The 26,218-nt window shown below is 45.0% G+C and overlaps 1 protein-coding gene across 32 annotated transcripts in view; it reads right to left on the minus strand.

Annotated features, from left to right (window-relative positions):
* The window catches only part of CAMK2B (calcium/calmodulin dependent protein kinase II beta), a 313,844-nt gene that overhangs the window by 84,747 nt on the left and 202,879 nt on the right, over nucleotides 1-26,218 (minus strand). For 31 of the 32 annotated variants that reach the window (XM_082257250.1, XM_082257237.1, XM_082257225.1 and 28 more), the window contains exons 6-7: nucleotides 14,299-14,371; nucleotides 6,492-6,594 (exon numbers count right to left, since the gene is read on the minus strand). In XM_082257250.1, coding sequence (XP_082113376.1) covers nucleotides 6,492-6,594; nucleotides 14,299-14,371 — 176 coding nt within the window. The remainder of the gene's footprint in view (nucleotides 1-6,491; nucleotides 6,595-14,298; nucleotides 14,372-26,218) is intronic. The other variant, XM_082257233.1, reaches the window with a different exon arrangement.

Consider the following 26,218-nt stretch of genomic DNA (forward strand, 5'->3'; position numbering starts at 1 on the left):
TACTTACCATAAAATCCTTTTCTCTGAAGTTTGACAGACGCAGCTCCATATCTTCTTAGACCATTGGGTTATGCTCCTCCCATCAGAAAAAGGACACAAGGCAGGAAAAAGCTTTACCAAACCTATGGGGGCTGTCCCTGCAGGCATAACCCCACACACTCTGCTACAGCCTCTAGTTTCATTGCAAGCAGTGTTTAGAAGACAAAAAAAAACCCCATTCACTCAGAAGCAGAGGGGCGGGTGCTGCGTCTGTTGATGAACTTCAGAGAAAAGGATTTTATGGTAAGTACAAAAATCCAGTTTTCTCTATTGTTCGACAGGCACAGTGCCATATCTTCTTAGACCATTGGGATGTCCCAAAGCAGTATATACATGAGGAGTGGGAAGACAACACAAAGAAGTACGTAACTCCCCAAAGGCTAAACTTAGCCAACCAGGTAATATGGAGCTCAACCAGGAACAATTGGAGCTCACCAAGAAAAAACATACACCCTCAAAGAGAACAAAAAACATTCTCTTTAAACAGGAGCCTGCAAAACCTTGCGGCCAAAGGAGGCATCTGAAGTTGCCAACACATCAGCTTTGTAGAATTTTGTGAACGTATGCACAGGCGACCAAGTTGCCGCCTTGCAAACTTGCATCACTGACGCCTGATGGCGAAAAGCCCAAGAGGCACTCAGCGCTCTAGTAGAATGTGCCTTCACTGGGAAAGGAGGAACCTGACCTTTCAGCGATAAGGCTGAACAACTGTCTGCCTGATCCATCTGGAAATGGTCCCAGCAGACACAGCCAATCCTTTATGAAGTCCCTCAGTAAGGACAAAAAGAGTATCCGATTTTCTAAAAGACTCAGTAGCCCCAGGTAAACCCTGATCGCTCAAACCACATCCAAAGAATGCAAGGCAATTTCCTTGGGATGCTTGACTTGGGACAGAGTGAAGGCAGCACAAGGCCTTCATTCAAATGAAAATCAGAAACCATATTAGGAAGAAAAGACTGATTAGGTCGGAGTACCACTTTATCTCTGTGAACAACCAAATAAGGAGAGCGGCAAGACAACGCCGCCAATTCAGATACTCTGCGGGCAGAAGGGATAGCCTCCAAAAAAGCAAACTTCTGAGACAGTAAAAGCAGAGGAATCTCCTGAATGTTCTCAAAAGGAATTTGAAGAACAGATAATACCAGATTTAGATCCCACGGAGGTAGCCGTAGCGGGGACCGCCTCGGAGGAGCCATATGGTGCACTCCCTAAATGAGGGTACGAATCAAGGCATGCGTAGCTAACGGGCATTGAAACTATATAGGTAAAGCCGACACTTGGCCTTTGATAGTGCCCAAAGCCAACCGCTGTCCAACCTCTTTCTGCAGAAAGGCCAAAACCCTAGCAACTGAAAACAAGCGAGGGTGCACCTTCAGCGATTCACACCATGAAATGTATGATTTTAATATACAATAATATATCTTCCTGGAAGTTGACTTCCTAGCCTTATAGTGTAGGAAGCACAGAGGCAGAAAGACCTCTATCCCTCAACACCTGGCTTTCAACAGCCATGCCGTTAAAGCCAGCGACTGTAAAGCAGGATGGAAATTCGGACCTTGAGACAGCAGATCTTCCCTGAGAGGAAGTCTCCAAGGAGCATCGGCGACCAACCTTACTAGGTCTGCGTACCAAGACCGGCGAGGCCAGTCTGGAGCCACCAGAATGACCGGAATCCCTTCCACCTCTATCCTGCATAGAAGCCTCGGCAGGAGTTTCAGCGGAGGAAAGGCATAAATTATCCGATACCTACCCCAAGGGGCCACCAGTACGTCTGTGACATCGGCCAGAGGATCTCAAGACCTGGCTACAAACATCTGCACCTTCTTGTTGAGATGAAAAGCAAACAGATCGACCTCGGGTGTCCCCCACCAGACACAGGAGATGAAACACCTCCAGGTGTAGGGACCACTCCCCTTGATCCAACCCCTGATGTCTCAGGTAATCCGCTTGCCAGTTTTCCACATCTGGGAAGTGCACAGCAGAGAGCGCTGGAACAAACTGTTCCGCCCAGGCAAAAATCTCAGCCACCTCCCTGGCCGCCAAGACACTCTTTGTGCCCCCCTGGTGATTGATGTAAGCCACAGCCGTGGCATTGTCCGATTGAATCCGAACTGGACAATCTTGCTGACAAGTCGTCCAGTGGCTCAGACAAAGCTTTATTGCTCTGAGCTCCAAAACATTTATCGGCAGCGAGGACTCTTCTACTGTCCAGGTTCCCTGGGCACAGAGCTTCCCCAGTACCCTACCAGAGCTCGACAGGCTGGTGTCCGTGGTTACCACTGTCCAAAACAACGGGAGGAAGGACTTGCCCTGGCATGGTGAATGAAGCCACCATAACAGAGCAGATCTTGTGTCGTGGTTCAACCGAATCAAAGTGTCCAAGGACTTTGGATCCTTGTTCCTTTTGACAAGAATCTCTTTTTGTAAAGGTCTTGTTTGGAACTGAGCAAACGGAACCGCCTCGAAGGTTGACACCATCAGACCCAAGGCCCACATGCAAGTTGGCAGAGAAGACAGATTGTTTGCCAACAACACCCATATCGCCCCCTGCAACTTCTGCAGCTTGTCCGAGGAAGAAAGACCCTCGCCAAACCTGAATCCAGGGTCAGGCCCAGATGATCCAGTCTCAAGGAAAATATTAGGGCGGATTTCTTGAAATGAATCTTCCACCCAAACTCCTGCAGGGAGCGGACAGTGATCGTCAGGTCGCTCATCAGGGCTGAATGAGAGTCTGCTCTCAATAAGAGATCATCCAGATACCTCAGTACTGCAATCCTCCGTTGGCACAGTAGTGCCAACACTGGAGCCAGTACTTTGGTAAACACCCTAGGGCGGAGGCGAGACCAAAGGGTAAAGCCACAAATTGATAATGCTCTTCTGCTACGGCAAAGCAAAGAAACCACTGGTGTCCAGCGAAGATAGGGATGTGTAGATATGCGTCCTTGATATCTATGGAGGCCAAAAAGTCTCCCTGGTGTTGTGATGTTACTACCATTCGAATGGACTCCATGCAAAACCTCTGTACCTGCACGAAGAGGTTCAGAGCCTTGAGGTCCAGAATTGGACGCACTTTGCCTTTCTGGGCACAGTAAACAGGTTTGAATAAAACCCTTGAAAGCATTCCTGAGAGGGAACTGGCACAATCACCCCTTGTGACAGCAGATCTTGTACTGCCTCCCGTAGATTCCCTAACTGGTCTGGAGATAAGCACAGATTGGACGGGAAGAATCTGTCCGACGGACGGGACCGAAATTCTATCTTGTACCCCGATCAGATCAGTTTGTTAACCCATTTGTCCTGAATCAAGGATGTCCAAGGTTTCAGAAAGAAGCAAAGATGTCCCCCACCCCAGAAGTGGGTGAGGATTCATCTGCAGATCTGGATTGGCCGGTCTTTGATTTACCTGATCATGGCTTCTTGGAACTCCCAGAAGACCTGAACGGCTTTCCTTTTTCTTGCGACCTGGAGGTACAAAAAAGCCACTTATGAGCAGTAAAGGAAGACCCCCGTCAATGACGCAGCACCTTGCACTTCGAGGACTGAGGAAGAAGAGTACTCTTCACCCCCGTAAGGCCTTTGATCAACTCATCCAGAGAGGATCCAAACAACCTCTCCCCCATAAAGGGAAGATCCGTCAAAGCCTTTTTTTAACCACACCATGCGTCTAATCGCAATCCCCACTGCCAACACTCTGGCCACTAGGGGAGCCGCATCCAGAGCCGCATCACACATGAACACCAGGGCTTGAGCCATCTAGTCAATTAGTTCCAGCACCGCTGGGGGGGGGGGGGAGCTGGTCAGCTTCCAAGTTACCTTTTAGTAACTTCACCCGTTCAGTAACCGTCTGTAACACCATTACATTCCCAAATATTTGTTTCAATATGGAACCCGCTAGCTCGTGTAGATGGCAGGACAGAGACTCCACTCGTTTATCCACAGGGTCTGCAAAGGCCGGGGATTCTTCCACCGGAACCACAGTGGACTTATTGAGCCCGGACACCGGGTGATCCACCTTTTGGTGACACAGTCCACCTAGTGGAAACTGCATCTGCAAAAGGATAACAGTGTTTAAAACGCTTAAGCACCACTAGCATGTGCTTGATAGTTCATTGACAATATCGTCAAAAAGCTCTGGGCAAGGAAACGCCTTGCCCGATTTTCGGGAGCCAAAAGACACCTGCGAACCCGACGCTGTAGATTCATCTGCCAATTTGAAACTTTCCCGAACTGAAATTATAAGTGCTTCCACCAATGCGCGTTGCCGCGCGGCGGCTGATAAGGACACTGAGATAAAAATAATGCAGTGTCACTTTAAAAAGTCGCTAAACCGCGATCCCACTCAGCGGTATACCTAGTCCCGATCCAATACAATCTGATAGCATAGTTGGTGAGGAAAGCCTACAGGGGACCCCAGAAAACGTTACCAAACCGCTCAGGAGACTGCCAGCACATTCTGTGAAACAGAAAATAAAACGTTCTGACACATGAAATAGAAAGCACAGCCTGGGTCATTGCTAGATTTTTTGTGTCATGCCGTTTGCCTGTCCAGCGATCGTGGACTACAAGAATATGGCCACCCCATGCATTCCTATGGGGAACTAACAAAAAATGGCTGCCCATGCGTTTCAATGGCAGAATAGAAAGCATGAATCTACAGCAAAGTGGCGGCCTCCAAGGCACGCCATTCGGTCTCCTGAACCCCCATAGGGGGTCCCAGACAAGAGGCATCGTAGGGTCCCTAGAAAGAGACCCCACCAGGACAAGGCCACCCCCAACAGAAAAACACTGCAATATTTCCGCTCCCCGGAGGTAGGACCTGCTATGGGTAGGGAAAAAGACTTGGAGAGGATAGGCCTAATATCCCAAAGGCCAGGGGAAACGAGGGAGCCCTGAGGGTCCAACTATTCCAGGGAGAGGGCCCACATCCACCCCAAGATCGCCAGAGGATTGGGGGGACAGTATTACTCACCATACCACAGTACCAGGTGGGCGCCACTCCGAACAGTACACCCCCCACCCGGGGTGGGGGTGCTGCCAGACGGGGGGTACACTGCGACTCAGGGCGTTCCAGGTCAATCACTTCCCAGCGAGACTTGTCCACTCGCAGGCTTGTCCCCATCCATGGGGGCTCTGTTGTGGCGAGGCCTAGTTCTGTGCTATAACCTGTTGGAGACCTTAAGGATCTAGAATATCCAGTCCGAAACCACAGTCGGCTGTTGCTTGTAGTTCTCCAGGAACTCTAACTAGTGAAAAAAAAAAAAATCACAAAATAACAAGTTTCCCTATTAATAGCTAAGACCGAAGTCTCAGCAGGGAACTAGATCCACTTCCTAAACTAGGCAGAAACAAAACTAGAGGCTGTAGCAGAGTGTGTGGGGTTATGCCAGCAGGGACAGCCCCATAGACGTGGTAAAGCTTTTTCCTGCCTAGTGTCCTATTCCTGATGGGAGGAGCATAACCCAATGGTCTAAGAAGATATGGAGCTGCGTCTGTCGATGAACGATAGAGAAATAAAATATTAAACTTAGAGGCGCGCTTCTGTTTTTCTTTTTATGCTATATCCAGAGTCGGCTTCAATCCAGAGAAGAGCTGTACCCTTAGTGTTTGCTTAGTTGCTTGCCTCACAGGCCCCTTTGATTTTCTGTGGACATTGTCATGGACTTTGCAGGCCTTTGACATATTATTTATTTTATTCACCATCTTGAGCACTAGCATTTTACCTTTTATCTATGGGAATAAACAGGGGAAATGGTGTGGATGGGTTGTGGACTCACATCCTGGCCAGTACTATGTACAACTATGGGCTGTGTAGTGCTTAGCAAAGCTTAAGGCTCTATTTACACCTGATCGCGGGTGGAATTGCTGCCGCGATTCCACTCGTGATTTCAAATCGTTGCAAAATACCGAACGCGTTTGCGATGCCATTACTTCTTAATGGAACCCCAACCGCACTGCGATTGTCATGCAGTAAATCGCACTGCTATTGCCCAAAAGAAGCTCATGATCCTTCCTGAGCGATCAGCGTGTTTTCAGCGTGATTTACAGTGTGACAATCCCAGCAAAATCGCGGCGGGATTGGGGTATTATTAAGAAGTAATGGCATCGCAAACGCATCCCGCTTTTTGCAGCAATTTGAAATTCCATCTACAATCAGGTGTGAGTAGAGCGTTATAGTCAGCATCTATGGAATGGACTTAAAGGTAGGTATTTAAAACTGCCGGTTACACTGAGGTGTTCTTTAAAAGAACTGTCCTTTGAGTAGATTTCCCTTCACTTCCTCTCCTTAAGGCAAAACAGGAAGTTTAAGGAAATTTCTCCAGAATTAGGGTAAATCTATACTTAAACAGATTTTCTATTACTATTTATTTTAGTGGCAATGGCCACCAGACAAATTTAGAAGGTGAATCTACCCTAGACATATTGACATATTCCCCCTGGCTCCCCAAACTTACCGAACCAGGCCTGCTGTTCACCTTGTACCTCTATGGCCAGGCCAAAATCCGCCAACTTGACAGCAGCTCCTTTGCATTTACTGGCAAGGAGAAGGTTTTCTGGCTGTTGTTAACAGAAATGTGGTTAGTTGAATTGATAGATTACTACTGTTCATTGTCTGCGGCTTACAGTCACTCAGGAGAAATAGGATTCTCTTTATAAAAGGAGACCAGACTTGGAGTTCTATGAATATGCTTGAGAAATAATAGAGTACAGAATAAAGCTGCTTTGTCTTTACTGCAACCTTTCTTAAAGGGAGGTCTGGTCACCTTCCTTTCATCAGACTGTATGGTCTCCATCTCTTTTACCTGATAATCTAGTCGCATATTTGACCTCTCAAAAAAAAAAAAAAGCCTAATTTTGTTATTTTACGATTAATTTAAATGATACGGATTATCAAAGTAGCAGAAGAGATCAATAGCTTTTTAGTGTTGATGGTGTTTGTACTTTGCAATTTCTTTTGTGAATGTGAGCACTAACATTAAAATGAAGTAAAGCTGTAGTACAGCTTTGTTGTTGAAATCTAATCCAGACTTTAGAAGAGACATGTAGACAACTAGGAGCTGGTTACATTGGATCAGTAAAGTGAAAAGTTCTGCCTGGGGAAACTACAGCTCAGGTTAATCAAAATCAGGCTGAGCTGAAAGATGGGGCTTTATTCTGAAAATACATAGTAGGTGACCAAGGTAGGAGGAGTAGTTAGACAAAATAAAACTGATTTTAGGGTTTGTATGGACAGGCTAAAGACTCAGTCAAATGTAAAATTCAGTATGCTCTCAGGTGCTTCTGAGATGCTTAACTTGTATTTGGTTTGTTTTAGATTTTCATTTCTACTGCTCAAGGAGTTGCTCTAAAGTCTAAAGATACCTAAACCCAAGAACAAAAATGTAATATATTCCAGCTCACCAGTCTTTAGATGTGGTGGTTGCATTAGGTTTCTTTTTTTCAGGCTAACTCTATTTTCTGCTAGTACATAAAAATACCTGTTGATTCTGTCAGAAATGCAGTGTTTTTGTAACTTACTGTAAAATAAACTCAAGCAATGTTATCAGCTTTCCTAGCTAGCTTCTGTAAACTACAGCACCCCTCCTCCCTATGTAATGGAGATGAGAAGTAGGGTGTTTACTGTCCAAATTAGGAGAGCAGCTGAGGATGACAAGATTGTATGAGTGAGGGTTGCCATCCTAGGACAGCAAGTGTATTACTAGCAGGAATACGAGTTGAAATGATAGAAATTAAGCCTGAAAAATGTTTATTTAGATATGCGTTATTCAAGGCCGGCCCTACCATGGGTCCTGCCGGGTCCATTGGACCCAGGCAGCACTTTGAGAGTAGGAGCAAATTGACGCCCATGATTTTTTTTCCAGCAGTTCAGTGTGTCATTCAGGGGTGGACTGGGCAGGGTGACATCGGTCCCCCGGGCCACTCCGCTTCCCTGTAAGAAGGCCGCCCTGCTGACCTCAACACACATAATCATAGTTGCTGGGCGTGAGGGTGCTCACACTGGCTGTTAAACACTCGAGCACACACAAAGAGCTCAGGTGTATGCTGCTGGGGGCGTGGTACCCGCAGGAGTCAGTACAATGAAAGATCCCTTCCCTATCGGCTCTGCAAGCAGCCGATGTTCGGGTGCAGTTTACGAGGCTTGCATTTCTATTGGGTGGAACTACAGGAGGGGGTGCCGCCGGCCTCGCACCCAGCCTGCCTTTTTCTGCTCTGGTGCATGCGTGAGGCTACCCTAGCCCACCCCTATACAGCCCTATCCCAGTGGCATATCATCCATGGGTGCAACGTGCTCACTACACACAGGCCCTGAGGGGTGGGGGGGCCCACTGTGCTGACATACACTGCACCGATTGATGCCCCATGGTGCCAAGATGGGGGAGCGGTAACATGGTGGTATGTCATATAATTCTGCATATATACAAGTTGCTGTTGCATGTAAACCTAACTTCTTGATAAATGTAATTTTGTTTTAATTATCATGATATACAATAATAGATGTGGGACCTTTTGGTGGGTGTGATTTTTTTTTTTTTTTTTTTTTAGGGGGGGGGGGGGGCAGCATTTTATTCTTGGACCCAGGCAGCACAATGTCTTGGGCCAGCCCTGGCAGTATTACACCCAAAACCAAACATGTAATATATTGCAGCTTACCAATCATTAGATGTGGTGGCTGCCTTAGTTTTCTTTTTTTAGACTTTTTTCCCCTCTGTTTTCAACTGGTGATCTGGCCTTTGACCTCCTGTATTAGAGTGTCTACACTCTGGATGAAGGAGCACAGGGTCACCTTTGGACAGAAGCATTGTCAGTCTGGCAGTAGGGGGTGTTGGATATACTAGAGGATTTACACTAACATATTGAAGCCAAACTCAAGCTCACACTGCAGTTACCCAAGCAGCAAACGTTTTCTTTTTTCTTTTGGGATGAAGGTTTTACATAAATAAATGCTGACCTTTGTAAGCAACCCTGTCAGTTGTAAATGGTTTGTCTTATCACTCTAACTTCTATATTTGCAGAAGAGCTTTTTCTTTTGAAAAACAGCAGGCTGGCTGGCTGGATCACCAGGCAAAAATAAAGGAAAAAGCCAATAAAAGAAAGCTAATGCCGCCATTACATCTAATAATTGGTACGCTGCAATATAATAAATGTTTATCTTTAACCACTTAAGCCCCGGAAGATTTTACCCCCTTCCTGACCAGGGTTTTTTTGTGATTTTTTTACTGCGTGACTTTAACGGACAATTGCGTGGTCGTGCGACACTGTACCTAAACGAATTTCACTTCCTTCTTTTCCCACAAACAGAGCTTTCTTTTGGTGGTATTTGATCACCTGTGCAATTTTTTGATCATGCGCTATAAACAAAAAAAGAGCGTAAATTTTGCAAAAATAACAATATTTTTCACTTTTTTTATATGAAATTCCCCCCCCAAAAAAATGTAAAAATCAAAATTTTTTACCATTTTCAGGACAATTTGTTTTATGCTACATATGTTTGGTAAAAAAAATTGCAAAAAGCGTATTTTGATTGGTTTGCGCAAAAGTTATCGCGTTTACTAACAAAGGGAAAGATTTTTGTCATTTTTGGTGTTTTTTTTTTAACGAGTAATGGCGGCGATCTGCGATTTTTTTTGCGGTACTGCGACATTGCGGCGGACAGATCGGACCCTTGACTGACATTTTTGACACTTTTGGGGTTACCAGTGACATTACTGCAGTAATCAGTGCTATACATATGCACTGTTACTGTAAAAATGACACTGGCAGGGGTTAACTGTATTGGAGAGGGAGGGGTTAAGTGTGTCCTAGGGGCGTGTTTCTAACTGTGATGGGACATGTCTCCTATTGTAAAAACAGAGATCAACGGTTCTACATAGTAGAACCGTCTGATCTCCATTTTTACACAGGGGAGAATGACAGGCGGCTTGTTTACATAAGCCGCCCGCCTTTCTCCCGCTCTACCGACGATCGTAGTGTGACCGGCGTACATCGGGTCCGCCGGTCACACGCCCGGACTCCTCTGTGAACGAGCCTCAGCGGGCGTGCGCCTCAGCGGGCGCGCGCTCGCCCGCTATTGGCTCAAAACCCGGTGACAGGCTAGCGACGTAGACCTACGTCACTCTGCCTAGCCGGGGCTGACTGCCGCAGTAAATATACTGTGCGCAGTCGGCAAGCGGTTAAGGTTTAAAACTTAAAGTAATCAGAAAAACAGTGTAGAGAAAATTAGGCATATGACTGTAGGGAGTTTGAACTGCTGAAATTCAAATACTTGTAATCATATTCAAAAGCCAAACAGGAGGCCGCACCCACCTTCCAACATGGGTTTTAGGCAGCTACCTTCAGGTGATTTGACACTGGGAAAAAAAAAGCTAAAGGGGAGATGCGCTAAATAACCCCTTTCACCCCTGGGAAGCCTTCATTTTTTACTAGTGTCCTTAGGTGACCGATACCTGTTCTCCGAGACAAACCTACCTCTTAAGTTCTGACCTTTCGCTCACACTTTCTAGCTGCTCCTTAGCTACTGTAGCTCTCTCTCTGCAGCTTTCCGGATAGGTTGACTCCTAGGCTTGGCCTTGGGGGACTTTACCCAGTTCCACCTGGTAAAAGAGGCCAGTCTGGCTGACAATATTACTTAGGATCCTGCCTAGACACTATCCTTGGCATGTAGTGTATCTTTTTAAATTAGCCACAGGGAGCTATACAGGTCCAAAGCTGAGATTCATTGGCAGCGGAAGCCTGTCCCTGAAGACCCCTTTGGGGGTATCCCCATCATGGAGGGCAAAACCAGGATGAAGTTTTTCCTTAACCTGTGATTTCAAAAACATCTGACATGGTAAGTCATGGTCTTTGTGCCTTTTAAAATCTAGTTTCATTGTACTGGCATTCTGATCCCTGGTGGCTTTTGCAGAACACTTTAAAATGATGTGTCACAGCCATAGAGCTGGAGCACTGGCGGTTTTAACACTGACGCCATTTATGATCTATTCTGGCACAAGTCTGTAGAATGGGCCAGTATTGCACCTGCGCAGCCTCAATCTGCCTAGCCCTACTGTGCATGCATGCACCTTTTAGACTTCTCTGGGTCCAAAAAAGAAATGATTTCAGGGTTTTAACTCGAACCTGTTCACTGTTGCAAAGGTAAATGGAGGCACTTGGCTCATTCTGGATCTACAAACTCTAAACAAGTTCCAGGGTATCGAAAAGCTCTGCATGTCAGTTGTTGTCTCCCTTCTACTTGGTGACCCTCTGGCCTCTGTGGACATCAAGGTTGCTAATTCACACTTCCCCCAACTTTCTTCCTCATTAATGGTGTCTGCCTTTTGCTGTGGGTACATGGCATTACCAATTTGTTGCCCTCCCCCTTGGCCTGTCTACAACAACTTAGGCCTTCACCAAGGTGCTTGCCCTGGTCCTAGCTCTGCTTTGTTCTCGGGGGATTCACACTGCAAGATATCTGGATGATCTCCTGTTAAATGTCCAGTCCTCCTAAGCCTTGTGTGCCAGTCTCCAGTGGGCTGTGCAGACTCCTCAGAGACTCAGGAGGGCCCAACCTTTGGAAGTCGTTGCTGGACCTGCTTCAACGATTAGACTACCTGGGTCTGATCTTCTTGCATTGAAACAAACTTTTGTCCCTCCACTCTCTTGTACAGGAGAATCTGGTCTTTGGAGGAAGCTCACCTTATCACTAACCTCCTGGAACTCAGGGCAATTCAGTTGTCCCGTCAATGATGGACCTGTCAGCTGGATGGCTACCCAACCTGAATCAAGTCAGACAATGCCACAGCAATGGCCCACATCAATGAGAAGTTAATTTGATTCATACTTGAGTGGAACTGCAAGTTCTGGCCCCATCTGCCATTCACATTCCAGGCATGGAAAATTGTCAGTGTCTGGATGTGGGGAAAACAGGCTTTTAACCAGTAGGATGTTCCAAGTGCTTTGCCACAAGTGGGGGATGCTGGACATTGATTTTATGCTGCCATTTTGACACAATTTTGACTGGACTTGAAGCAAAGCCTATGTAATCTTGAGGGCTATGGACCTCAAAACGCATCAAAGTCGGACCAAAGTAGTGCAGAAACTACCTTGAAGTCGCACAGATATGAAGGGTACTCATTTGACAAGTAAGACTTGTCATGTGACTTTGCAGTACCAAGTCGCAGGACAAGTCGCACAAGTATGAAAGGGGCCAAACCAGGACATTGTTCTTTTCTTGTTATGCCCTGCTGTGAAACACCCCTAAGGAAATTTCTCTCCACTATCTTGTTGAGGTACATGCTGTGAGGTCTACCTTTTGGCTATAGTCTCGTTTAGGAAATCAGTTTCCCTCTTAGTCCTTCCCAAAGGCTCTAGCAGGGGGCCCTCTGCTTCTCACTCCACCATTGCTAGGTGAATAAGACAAATGATCATCCAAGTATAGTCTAAACAAGCATAGGGTTCCTCCCTTCCCTGTTAGTGCGCACTCTACCAGATCTGGTGCTTCATGGACTTTTCAGAGTCAAACAAATGCAAGGGTTTGACCTGGTCTTCTGTTTGTGGTTTTAGGTTTTGCCAGGTGGATGTTCAGGCCTCTTCTGATACCAGTTTCAAGTGTAAGGTGCTGCAAGCTGCTCTCTAAATTTGGTTGAGCCCTTCTTTGACCTGTTGTTACATGGGCCTGTTAGGGCTTGCTTGCTGTGTTACACACCTCTCTGTTGGACTGCTTTTGGACATCCCATGGTTAAGACTAAGATCCTGTGTTCTGTACTATATGATTAAGAAAAGAGGATTTTGATCTCTCTATCGCTTGCTACAAAACAGAGGCTTTTTGGGAGTGGCAGGGATATATATGGGGATGTCCCTGTAGCCTTTGCCAGTGTCCAATCACCTGAAGGTAACTGCATATAACCTGTGGTTAAAGCGGAGCTCCACCCAAAAGGAGAAGTTATGCTTTAAGCACCTCACCCCCTTCTATGCCACATTTGGTATGTCATTTTTTTTGGGGGGGGGAGGAGCGGGTACCCCACTCACACTTTCGCTCGGACCATCTAGGCAGTCTCCTCTCCCCCTCCCTCCTTGCAATCTTCTGGAACACGTCACAGGTCCCAGAAGATTGCCCGGCCATTTGGGAGACGCAGCAGTGTGAAGACGCAAGGCGGTGAGAGGAGAGGGAATGAATCAAGGGTTTGGGTGGCTACATTGCTGGATACTGGGACATGTGAGTGTGTATTTATTTAAAGTCAGCAGCTACAAAAAGTGTATAATAAACACAAAAATTGCTGGAGCTCCGCTTTAACCAGGATTCTGTGTCCTGTGCTGTACTCCATAAAAATGATTGGTAGGAGAGTTGTTTTTATGGCAAGAAAAGGGGTACCTTTTTAACTTAAAGATAATGTGATTTTCTAATGCTGACATACACTGTATTACCAAAAGTACTGTGACCCTTGCCTTTACATGCACATTAGAGCAGAGACTGCAAGCCAGGCCTTCTCGTCCAACATCAGTGCTTGACCTCACAAATGCACTTCTGGAAGAATGGTCAAAGATTCCCATAGACACACTCCTAAACCTTGTGGACAGCCTTCCCAAAAGAGTTGGAGCTGATCAGGAATGTGAATTGCTGCAAGTGTGGAGATGACTTCCGGCAGGAGGGCAGCAGTTTGCTTTTACAGAGTGTGCTGTACAGTTATGTAGTGTTTGTTTTCCTTTTACACAAATTTTACAGATGAACTTTACATTTTGAATTTTTTTTCTATAGTAACCGATAACTTCTGCTACCCAGAGAGTCAAATAACCAACTCTGTGACTAGCACTTCTTTTATACTGCCAAGACCGAGTGGCACAACAGATGACAGAGATGGATAGGTTTTGGAGAGATGGTGAGCATACGGTACTGAGCAGGGGAATTTTCAAAATGATGGAGAAGACTGGCTTAATGGTGGTATAAATACAAATTGATCCTTGAACCACTGAGTACATATAAGAAACATACTGCACATGTATATACTTTGGACACAAAACCATGCAGAATAGCACAAAGTAGAGATCACTGCCCTCAACATGCCATGCAACCCCAAAATAAGCTGCTTTCCCATTCCAAACCTTCACATGCCATAATAACCACAACTTATTCAATATCCACAAAGAAAGCCAGAGACAACTTGCCACCAGCATGCAAGCGACAAACCAACAGCAGGCTTGCATAGGGTGAGAGATGGGTATGAAGGTATGTCCAGCCTGACATGCACATGGAAAAGAGATGGTATGGGCGGGGGATACAAAACTCACCTTAAGGTCCCTGTGGACAACCCCCATTTGGTGGCAGTGGAGGACTGCTTCAAGAATCTGCTGGATGCAATGACTGCGTGCAAACAGCAGGGGGGGCGTTAGTAAGATCTGTGTGCACCCTGCGAGCAGATGGAGGAGGGGAAGGGGTGGGAGAGAAGGGAAGGGATGTCTGCCAACCAAAATTAACCATTGCAAATGATGGGGTCTAAAAAATCCTTGTTTCAGCTAAAGATGTAAACTGCTCCTGAGTTTGTACATTCACCATTTCACATGCTCATTTCAGTGAAACTTTTTCGCTCAAGACATTTTTTATGTGTTTTCGAGAAACACGTTTTTACTTGTAAACATATTTCTTGTGAAATCACATGACTGTAAGTTTATTGGATGGAAGCAATAACACAATATTTAAAAAAAATGAAATGCTTCCTAGTCTGAGATTACCTATTTTGCTAATAGATATCCAGGAACTAAAGACTTGTACGTCATGAAAGAATGATATAGTCCACCATTGCTGGTTTCTCTGTCTGAGAATGCTAGTTACTAGGCTGCAACAATCGTTTTTTGGCTTCAAATATTTCATTTAGTCGAAATTAGTATAGAGGAAATGTAATTTTTTTTTTTTTCTTGATCTGTGACACAGAAATATAAAAGCCGGCATCAAACAGGAAACTGGAAAATTGTTAGATGAAGAAGCCAGCAATGTAATGACAGCACTCATATTTCTCACATGACAGGTGCACTTTATCATATTTTGCTTTTATTCGAAGTTGAGTTAAGAAATCAACAGCTGATGTTGGCATGCTGATTTACAAACTTGGTGAAGTAAATTCCTAGGACAACTAATCAAATATAGAGCACAAAAACATCCAGTACCTTTATTGTTGCTATGGCATCCCTTCTGTGGTCTAATTGCTTTTCCTGCGCTGAAGTAATGCGACTCAACTTAACACAATGCTAAGATACTCTCTTTTTGTGGCAGATAGATACAAGATATGCTTGTAGATTTCTAGTGTTCAGCCATGGTGGCTGAACAAAAGAAATGGCTGAATTACCCCATTCATGCTAAACAGCGTGGCTGGAGGAATCAACACTTATTAGATTCTAACAGACGAAGTACCCGCAGCTATCTGTATACCCCAGTCCATTGGAAGCAGTCGCTGTTTGACCATCAATTTTCCACATGGCTTCTTCATTTTTTTAAATGAAGTTTGTTGAGGCAGGTGGTGAATTTCAGCCAGTTCCTGCTTTGGCAAAGTGGACACATCTCACAGTCTGTAACAATCTATAGTCTGAGATGGAGATCCAATTGTATGGAAATCTAAGATTCACAATCACATATTATACAAAGCAGTCATCTAATAAAGATATACTGTGTTTTGTGATGCCATTGTACATTTTTATTCCTTATGTTCTATATACTTAGGTGGATTTAGCACAGTTATTTTTTTTTTTTTAATCATGATTATGCGATACAACTTTTAAAGATGTGTATGATGACACTGTATGAAATTATCTTACAATCAGAAGCTAATGCTAACAGCATAGTAAATCTGTGGGTAAAAGAAAATAAAAAGTTGACAACAGTAGCAATTAGCTGAGAGCCCAAGCTGTTATCAAATGCCTACTGCTTCAAAAGTCTTTCCTTAGTGCTGCCAAGAGTTTCCCACAATTTCTGCGTTTTGGTAATAGGGATTAGACATGCACTGTCTCTTTTTTTCCTTTCCATTATCATCCAATGCCAAAACTACCTATCCGCGAGCGCAAGCATTCCTTATGCAAATCACAACGTTGTCTTGTGCTGTCCATGACCTACAGTGCATTTCAATTTGTGATGTCCTTTTACCCACACCTGCATTTTAGATGCTCTAGTTGCTGTCCAGATTTGTTCATTCTAGCTCGTTAGCCCCATAACTCTGCTATTACACAAGTAAAAGCACCTAATACTGCATAATATAGGTGAGAAATCAATATGGAAAATCTAAAAAGGATTATCCTATGTGTACATTGTTAATAGATTAAATATTTATAAATGAGTTATAGAAAACAAATTATTTACACTTTACACTCCTGCCTTATTATTTTGGGTAAGGCATTGGTGTTGATTTATTAAAATTGGAGATTGCAAAATCTGGTGACGCTGTGTATGGTAGCCAATCAGCTTTGAACTTGTCCAATTAAGCTTTCACAATAAAACCTGGAAGCTGATTTCAATGCTGCAGGGTTTCTATGCAAAACTGCACCAGATTTTGCACTCTCCAGTTTTAGTAAATGAATCTCTCTGCCCAGATAAAAAGTTTTGTACCTGCAAATAGCATACAGGTCTATACATCTGGCAGCATTTTCATAGGCAAAATGCTGAGGAAATTGAGTGGATGATCCTTTTTTGCTTTGCTTGGGAATAAGGAAGTGGAGGAGCCTATCTGCCTGTGACATACACGTTATATGACCTTTGTCATGAGGGTCATGTACATTCGGTAAGAGTCAGTGTGTGCTGGTGTTTGGTGGTGGTTCTTTTCCCACTGAGGATTTTCACTCCTACCCGTACAAGGATCTTCACTTATATTGGCTACTTTGGGACAGTGGTTTTCTCTCCTGAATTTATATGAACATTATGTGCAAACATTTTTTCTCTTACGTCCTCCGACAGTCGCCGCCTCTTCATATTCGTCACAATGGGGTAATTGACCTTTGCTCCGTAGGAGTAGCTAGGCAACAGAATATGTCAATATTAAAGCTTTTAACATATCCCACCCCCAGGGGGTGGTCCCCTCAGTCAATACCCTCCTACTTCCTGTATCCATACCTCAGTTTCATTGTCTAGCTTGTCATCTACCATCGCCAAATGGATCAGACAGACCATTGAACAGGCATATGCTTTGAAGGGGAAAGTTCCTCCTATGCCTGTGAAGGCGCACTCTACCAGATCTCTGAGTACGTCTTGGGCCTGTTATCATCGGGCTTCTGTGGCCCAGGTGTGTAAGGCGGCGACTTCGTCGTCCGTTCACACCTTCTCAAAATTCTACAAGGTGGATGTTCAGGCATCGGCAGATGCTTCCTTTGGCCGCAAGGTTCTTAGTGCGGCAGTTCTTTAAGGTCCCTTGTTTGGACCCTTGGCTGTTTGGGATGTGTTTTTTATCCCTAGGTTATTTGTTTTTTCCTGGGTTGTTGCTTCTGTTGAGCAAGTTTTTTCATGCTGCCCAGCTGGTTCCTTCCTTTGGTAAGGTTCCTTTCTCTGATGTGGAGACGGCGTTGCCTTAGGCGCGGCTGCGTTTCCCACCCCTCATGTTTGCACTGCTTTGGGACGTCCCCATTGTGACGAATATGAAGAGGCGGCGACTGTCGGAGGACGTAAGAGAAAACTGAATTTTTGTAAAATCTTACCTGTAAAATTCCTTTCTCTGAGTCCTCCGACAGTCGCCGCCCCCGCCCCTCTTTTGGGGTTTGGTTGTATACTCTACTTCTATTCTACTGAAACTGAGGTATGGATACAGTTAAAAGCTTTAATATTGACATATTCTGTTGCCTAGCTACTCCTACGGAGCAAAGGTCAATTACCCCATTGTGACGAATATGAAGAGGCGGCGACTGTCGGAGGACTCAGAGAAAGGAATTTTACAGGTAAGATTTTACAAAAATTCAGTTTTTTGATTAGCGCCACATTTATATATATATATTGTTTTCGATCTGTCATTTCAGGATTTGTGTTGGCTGCTTTTCGCTTTTTGATATTATATTTTTATTATTTCAATTGACAGCGCAGCAATATTGTGATATACAAAAAAACACTGACAGATAGAGTTTTTATGACAGAAGAGGCACTACTGGTCTCTTCTGTCATATATGCTACTCTCTATCAGTGGTAATGTACACTGAGCTGTGCATGTGCAGATTACATGTATGACACCCCTCTGTGCCATGATGATGTGGTTCCCATGCAAATATGCAGAAGTGACATCATTGCGGCTGAACAGACTAGAAGCGCTCGTGACTGGTGGGAACACTGACAGTGCAGCGTTGGAGGGCATAGTTTCAAAAATAAGTCTGTGATAATGTGCTAAAATGTAATACAACGCTAGCACGTTATGTCATATAGCTCCAGCCTCCTGGGGGCCCATTTAATAATAAATAATAACAAAATTTGAATCCTGCTTTAAGAAAATAACACAGCACTGTTGGTTTATGTTACTGTGACTGAAATTCATGACTAGGACAAAACAGATTAGAGTGAACCTGAATACCATGTAAATGTTTAAAAGTAAAAGTCCTGTTAACAACACATAGCCTCAGGCTGCAAGCTATGTTAAGCCTTTAACCCCGGGTAGCCATTTAAGAGTTGCTTGCACACCTGCTTTGCACTATAAGAGACAGGTATCTATATTGGCCATTCAGGCTCCTGAGAAGTTCTTCAATAACTCCAAGTCACTGTTCAGAAATTATGGACATCACTGACATTAATTTGGATACACTTAAAAATATAGGCACCTTGTGCCTGTTTTTACAAAGTAGCATATTTATGACAAATACACTTTAAAATATCCCTACTGGTTGAGTTGCCATTCACCTTCTTGTGGTGCAGAGGCGAGTTGCAGACTGGGGGTGCAGAAGTCACTTGTGAATAGATAGGGTTGCAGAGGTGAGTTGAGGTCAGGTGATGGGTGCTGAGGTTAGTTGTGAACAGTGGGTGCAAGGGTGAGCTGTGGTCAGTTGTGAACAGTGTGTGCAGAGGTGAGTTGTGGACAGTGGGTGCAGAGGTAAGTTGCAGACGGGGTACAGAGATAAGTTGTGGATACAGGTGCACAATTGAGTTGTGGACAGGGATGCAGAGATGAGTTTTGGATAGGGTGCAGAGGTGAGCTTTGGACAGGGTGCAGAGGTGAGCTTTGGACAGTTGTGGAGGGGAGGGGGGGGGTGCAGAGGTTACGTGTGGACGGGGTGCTGAGGGAGGTGTGGATAGGAGATACAGAAATGAGTTGTGGATAGGGGTTCAGAGGTGAGTTGTGGACGGGAGTTGAGAAGTGAGCTGCAGATCATTTTGGACGGGGTGCAGAGGTGAGTTGTGGATGGGGGTGCAGCAGTGAGTTGTGGACAGTAGGTGCAGAGGGGAGTTGTGGTGAGGGGTACAAAACGGAGTTGCGGACAGGCGGTGCAGAGATGAGTTGTGGACAGGGGTGCAGAAGTCAGTTCTGGACCGAAACACAGAGGTTAGCTGCAGACAGTTGTGGACAGGGGTGCAGAAGTGAGTTGAGGATGGCGGGATGCAGAGGTGAGCTTTGGATAAGCGTGCACAGGTGAGCTTAGGATGGGGAGCAGAGGTAAGTCGTGGACAGTGTGGTGAGGGTTTAACAATGCCTCTTTATGACCCGCCCACTGTGCAACTTGGTTACACCCACCCTATGATGTGATGTACACAATGCGCCACATCAGGGAGGCATTGATGGGGGGGGGGGGGGAATGGGGGTTGAATTCCTGCACTCATACTCAAACAGAAAAAGGGCTGGCTTAAGCTCATAATTAAAAAAAAAAAACATATGGATTGGATATAACATAATGTTATGTAACTCCAGTGGTAACTGGCATTGTCTGTAAGCCGAAAAAATTATGAGGCTAATCCAAGAGACCCACTGTTCCTCATGCCTTAATATTGTGCCTAGTTTGCAATGAACCGATTGAATACTGATTCATTTCAAAGCAGTGCTGGCAGTTTTTTTAGCCAGCTACGTTTCTGCAATATTCACTTGTACTGTGTGCCTATAACATTTCAGCATGAAGGGTCTTATTGACTCAGTCAGATGTATTGCTTTGTAAAAGATTATGTACCAAGTGTCACAAACCATTAAAGAAAATTCCTACAGGGTATATTGAAGATAACACAAACTGAATTAAAACTAATCCAGATTGTATATTTACAGAATGGGGTTGGGGTAAATGTTTGTGGTCAGAATAGTTTCAGTACGCAGTTTTTTCAGATGCACCAAAGATGACTTTTACAATGTGTGCCACTGAGCCAATTCAGCACTCTGCCAGTCTAAGTCTGACTGCTTCTTCTGAATGCACATAACATACACTCAGCACAGACAGGAGGCACTGATCAGAACTGGACTTACAGAGTGGATAAACTGTTTGATGGGTTCTACATTTAAACATTTTTTAAAGTAAAAGTATGCTAAAAGTTGGCATCTTCTGTAGTCTAATCTTAATTACGACTTTTACAATTGTAAGATTGTACAGATTCACTTTTATTCCCAAGGACATCTCCTCCCTTAAATGTTTAAAAATTGTCCCACTACATACCAAATTCTAGATGTCTTTCGGCAGGTCATGTGAAGAAAAGGGTCCTCTTCACCTTCTTCCAGCTTCCTCTTCCTCGGGCTGTGCGTAGTCATGAATGCTGCAGAGAAACCACCTTTCTCTGAAGCACTCTCCTGTGAGCCCAGGCCAGCATGATGATGTGCTCACAAGGGTTGTGTCCATGCATGACTGCCTGGGCTCATGGGAAGAAGCTTAAATAATGCCGGGCAATATTCAAACTGGACTAGTGCAGAAGAATGCATGGACAATAACTGCATTAGGAAGAAGATTGGTGTTGCAGCAAAAGCTGAATTTTTTTTATTGTGCAAGGTCTGGGGAGTTTGAAAAAAAAAAAATGCCATAGGTAGGGTTGGGTGTAAGGAGCAACTATAATAAAAATAAAAAAAATCAGAATGCAGCAAAGGAGGAAGGGAGGGAAAATAGTTATTTTTTAATCCAAACAAGTTTTTACCATGTACTTTAGGAGGCCTGCCTCCTGTATAAATTAGTTTACCCAACAAATACAAGATAGGTCCCGTCCCACCTTTATGTTATTACGTACCACTCATTTTGCATATGGCTGCAATAAAAAGGTTAGGTTGTAAAGAGTTTGATGTCATGGTAATATTCTGAGATGCACAGACAGCCTGCTATACTTTCCCACATCCTATTCTTGATGTATTTCCATGGTAACAAACAGAATGAAGGAATTTAAAAAATACATGACAAGAGCGAGAGGCGCCTCTAAGTGTAGACTAAAAACAGTTTAATCCAAGTAAAAACATAGGCACATGAAGATTATGGCAGTCCTAGGAATCCTCGGTAGGCTTGTGTCCCATATGCTGGCGATGTCCTACAGGGAGATGCGGGGTGAGTGAAGCCTTGCTGGTCATCGTCTGTGAGCCGGCTGAGAGGTGGATGTTAGCCAGATCGAGTCTTGGGACGCAGATGGTTTCAGCAGCGCAGGATAGTGATATCACCGGTATGCGATGCGTTTCTGAACATGCGTGCTGTGAGTATTGTGGCAGCTGCCATCCTTCTTCAAAGCATGACTACAAGGATATGCCTAACGCTGGCCTCATACTAGCCTAAAAATTGTTTGAAAATCTGTCATTTGGTCCGATCGTTCGTTTTTACTCCAGTTAATCGGCACAAATAGAAAATCGTTTTGAACTTTTCAGAGCCGAAAAATCGAAGGAACAGTTTGGAAAAATCTGCCGAACTAACAATAAATTGAAAGGTTAATGTGTTTCTCGGCCGAACTGTTTGCACTAGGTATATGTGACAAATTGAATGAAAAACATCCATTGAATGATTTATAGTTAGAAATTTGGTCATTACATGATGGCACGATCGTCTGCTCTCACGGCCGATTTTTTGTTTTTTGAAAATGAGTTTGAACTATTTTTTGGCTAGTGTATGGCCAGCTTGAGGTTTATATACGCCACTAGGAGGAGGCATTCTTAGAACATTGAGGGAAATGCTGAATGTCCAGCTCACAGAAGGATGTATAAAAAGTTTGAAATCAATAATGAAAATTAAGTATGAGAAAAAAAAAAAAGGTTATTAATTATTTCTCATACCTATTTTTATAGCATGTCCTATTAAAATTGCTCAATTTTATGTTTTTCAGTCATTCTAGTGGTTTTGGATTTTAGTCTAGTGTTTTCCTTAGTATAAAATTTGTTTGATGTGATCTTGTAAGATAGTATTCTGTATACATCCTTCTGTGAGCTGGACATTCAGCATTTCCTTCAATGTTCTAAGAACGCCTCCTCCTAGTGGCGAATTTAAGCCTCAGGCATATCCTTGTAGTCATGCTTTGAAGAAGGAGCACGGCTACCACAATAATCGCAGCCCGCATGCTCAGAAACACGCTGCATACCGGTGACGTCACTATCCGGCGCCACTGAAGCCATCCGCGTCCTAAGCATCGATCTGGCTAACATCCACTGCTCAGCCGGCTCACAGACGGTGACCAGCGAGGCTTCACTCACACCGCATCTCCCTGCAGGACACCTACCGAGGATTCCTAGGACTGCCACAATCCTGATGTGCCTGTTTTTTTCACCTTGCTGTGAGTTGCCTATGTTTTTACTTGGATTAAATCGCTTTTAGTCTTAGAGGCGCCTCTCTCTCTTGTCCTTTATTGCAGTTTCTGAAAATCGAATTTCAGTTCCTAATGATGGCAGCCCCAAGTATATGGACTATTTAGCAGTGGCGGCCCATGCATAGCGGGCGCCAGGGCGCCGCCCCCCTACCCCTGAAAAAAAGAAAAAAAAAAAATGACAAATAAAGTTTTACAAAAAAAAAAATTGGGTTCGCCGGCCTTTGTAATGGAAGTGGTGGCTAGGGGGGGGGGGGGGTTACGTCCCAGAAGAGGCGCCGATCGGCAGCCTTCTGGGGGCGTAACCCGATCGCAAGTCCTTGCGATTGGACACCCCCACTTTCGGATATCCTGGCTGTGATTGGTCCAGTCTCCAGCCTGGACCAATCATCATCCAGGACATCCGATCCCTGACGTCACAATGGGGGCGGTCCCGGTCACCGCCGCTCGGAGGACGAGGGAGAAGCCGCTCTCCTTCCCGCCGCCGCCGCCGCAGAGAGAACGGACTGGATCAAGGAGGGAAGAACCCGCCGCCGCCGCCGCCACCAGGTAAGTGCATTAAATTGAAGGGAGCACGCACGCTGCACTCTGCATTGATTGGGGGACAATGCTGTGGCACTCTGCATTTATTGGGGTACAATGCTGTGGGCACTCTGCATTTATTGGGGTACATTGCTGTGGCACTCTGCATTTATTGGGGTACAATGCTGTGGGCACTCTGCATTGATTGGGGGACAATGCTGTGGGCACTCTGCATTTATTGGGGGACAATGCTGTGGGCACTCTGCATTTATTGGGGTACAATGCTGTGGGCACTCTGCATTGATTGGGGGACAATGCTGTGGGCACTCTGCATTTATTGGGGGACAATGCTGTGGGCACTCTGCATTTATTGGGGTACAATGCTGTGGCACTCTGCAATCATTGGGGTACAATGCTGTGGGCACTCTGCATTTATTGGGGTACAATGCTGTGGCGCTCTGCAATCATTGGGGTACAATGCTGTGGCACTCTGCAATCATTGGGGTACAATTCTGTGGCACTCTGCAATCATTGGGGTACAATGCTGTGGGCACTCTGCATTTATTGGGGGACAATGCTGTGGGCACTCTGCATTTATTGGGGGACAATGCTGTGGGCACTCTGCATTTATTGGGGTACAATGCTGTGGGCACTCTGCATTTATTGGGGTACAATGCTGTGGCGCTCTGCATTTATTGGGATACAATGCTGTGGCACTCTGCAATCATTGGGGTACAATGCTGTGGGCATTCTGCATTTATTGGGGTACAATGCTGTGGCGCTCTGCAATCATTGGGGTACAATGCTGTGGCACTCTGCAATCATTGGGGTACAATTCTGTGGCACTCTGCAATCATTGGGGTACAATTCTGTGGCGCTCTGCATTTATTGGGGTACAATGCTGAGGCGCTCTGTATTTATTGGGGTACAATGCTGTGGGCACTCTGCATTTATTGGGGTACAATGCTGTGGGCACTCTGCAATCATTGGGGTACAATGCTGTGTTCACTCTGCATTTATTGGGGTACAATGCTGTGGGCACTCTGCAATCATTGGGGTACAATGCTGTGGCACTCTGCAATCATTGGGGTACAATTCTGTGGCACTCTGCAATCATTGGGGTACAATGCTGTGGCACTCTGCAATCATTGGGGTACAATTCTGTGGCACTCTGTAATCATTGGGGTACAATTCTGTGGCACTCTGCAATCATTGGGTTACAATGCTGTGGGCACTCTGCAATCATTGGGGTACAATGCTGTGGGCACTCTGCATTTATTGGGGTACAATGCTGTGGGCACTCTGCAATCATTGGGGTACAATTCTGTGGCACTCTGCAATCATTGGGGTACAATGCTGTGGCACTCTGCAATCATTGGGGGACAATGCTGTGGGCACTCTGCAATCATTGGGGGACAATGCTGTGGGCACTCTGCATTTATTGGGGTACAATGCTGTGGCGCTCTGCAATCATTGGGGTACAATTCTGTGGCACTCTGCAATCATTGGGGTACAATTCTGTGGCGCTCTGCATTTATTGGGATACAATGCTGTGGCGCTTTGCATTTATTGGGGTACAATGCTGTGGCGCTCTGCATTTATTGGGGTACAATGCTGTGGGCACTCTGCATTTATTGGGGTACAATGCTGTGGGCACTCTGCAATCATTGGGGTACAATGCTGTGGGCACTCTGCAATCATTGGGGTACAATGCTGTGGGCACTCTGCATTTATTGGGGTACAATGCTGTGGGCACTCTGCAATCATTGGGGTACAATGCTGTGGCACTCTGCAATCATTGGGGTACAATTCTGTGGCACTCTGCAATCATTGGGGTACAATGCTGTGGCACTCTGCAATCATTGGGGTACAATGCTGTGGCACTCTGCAATCATTGGGTACAATTCTGTGTCACTCTGTAATCATTGGGGTACAATTCTGTGGCACTCTGCAATCATTGGGGTACAATGCTGTGGGCACTCTGCATTTATTGGGGTACAATGCTGTGGGCACTCTGCAATCATTGGGGACAATGCTATGGCGCTCTGCAGTGATTGGGGACAATGCTGTGGCGCTCTGAATTGAAAGGGGCATGCACGATGAACTCTGCATTGTGGGGGCACAGCACAGTGTTCATTGCATTGAAGGGGGCACAGCACAGTGTTCATTGCATTGAAGGGGGCACAGCACAGTGTTCATTGCATTGAAGGGGGCACAGCTTCAAAGTCACGCAATTTTTTTACTGCGTTTTTTGGCGCGAAGCAATACCTATTGCATTTTTCTTTTTGCGCCCCCCCAAAAATTTTGAGCACCAGCCGCCACTGCTATTTAGTAGTCTTACTGAGTACATGGACTCTGTCATGACCCTTTTATTCTGAGAACAGTAATCTGTGCCCCCTTTATTTTGAGAACTGTAGCTCAAGCACCTTCTTTCCTTGTTTTTAAAAATACGTGACAGACATAGCAGCAGTTAGGTTATATTCTAACTGCTATGTGTATGGTAATGGCAGTAATGGAGTAACAATTTTCTTTTAATACTCCATACAGTAAAAGCAGTCACTCTACCCAATATCCCAGATAAAGTTTAAATTGAACATGTGGTCACTTTAATAAAACTAAACCAGCAGCAGGATGCTTGGACCTTCTGTACTCATGTACTCATGTTCAGGCCCAGCCCTCCATTTCTGATGCGGGAGGCAACACCCCCTTTGGGAACTAAAATAGCTATCAATATAATAGTGCAGCCCAGGTCTTGGGGTCCCCAACTTACTTTGCAAGATACCTAAAAGTTCAAAATGTACCTCTAGGTTATGTTTTTCCTTGTCTGCTGCCAGCCTTTCTAATTTTTACAAATACTGCTCCTGCTAGAGGAATCGGTTTGCAGCCATACTTGTCTCTCTCCTGTAACTCCGCAGCTTTGCCCAGCTTTCAATATGTGACGCATACACACAGATGGAGTCCACAAGCATAGATGTGAGTAAGGAGGTTTAATTGAAGAAAGCA

Source organism: Pelophylax lessonae, assembly GCF_965119305.1.
Source record: "Pelophylax lessonae genome assembly, chromosome: 4".
Taxonomy (NCBI): domain Eukaryota; kingdom Metazoa; phylum Chordata; class Amphibia; order Anura; family Ranidae; genus Pelophylax; species Pelophylax lessonae.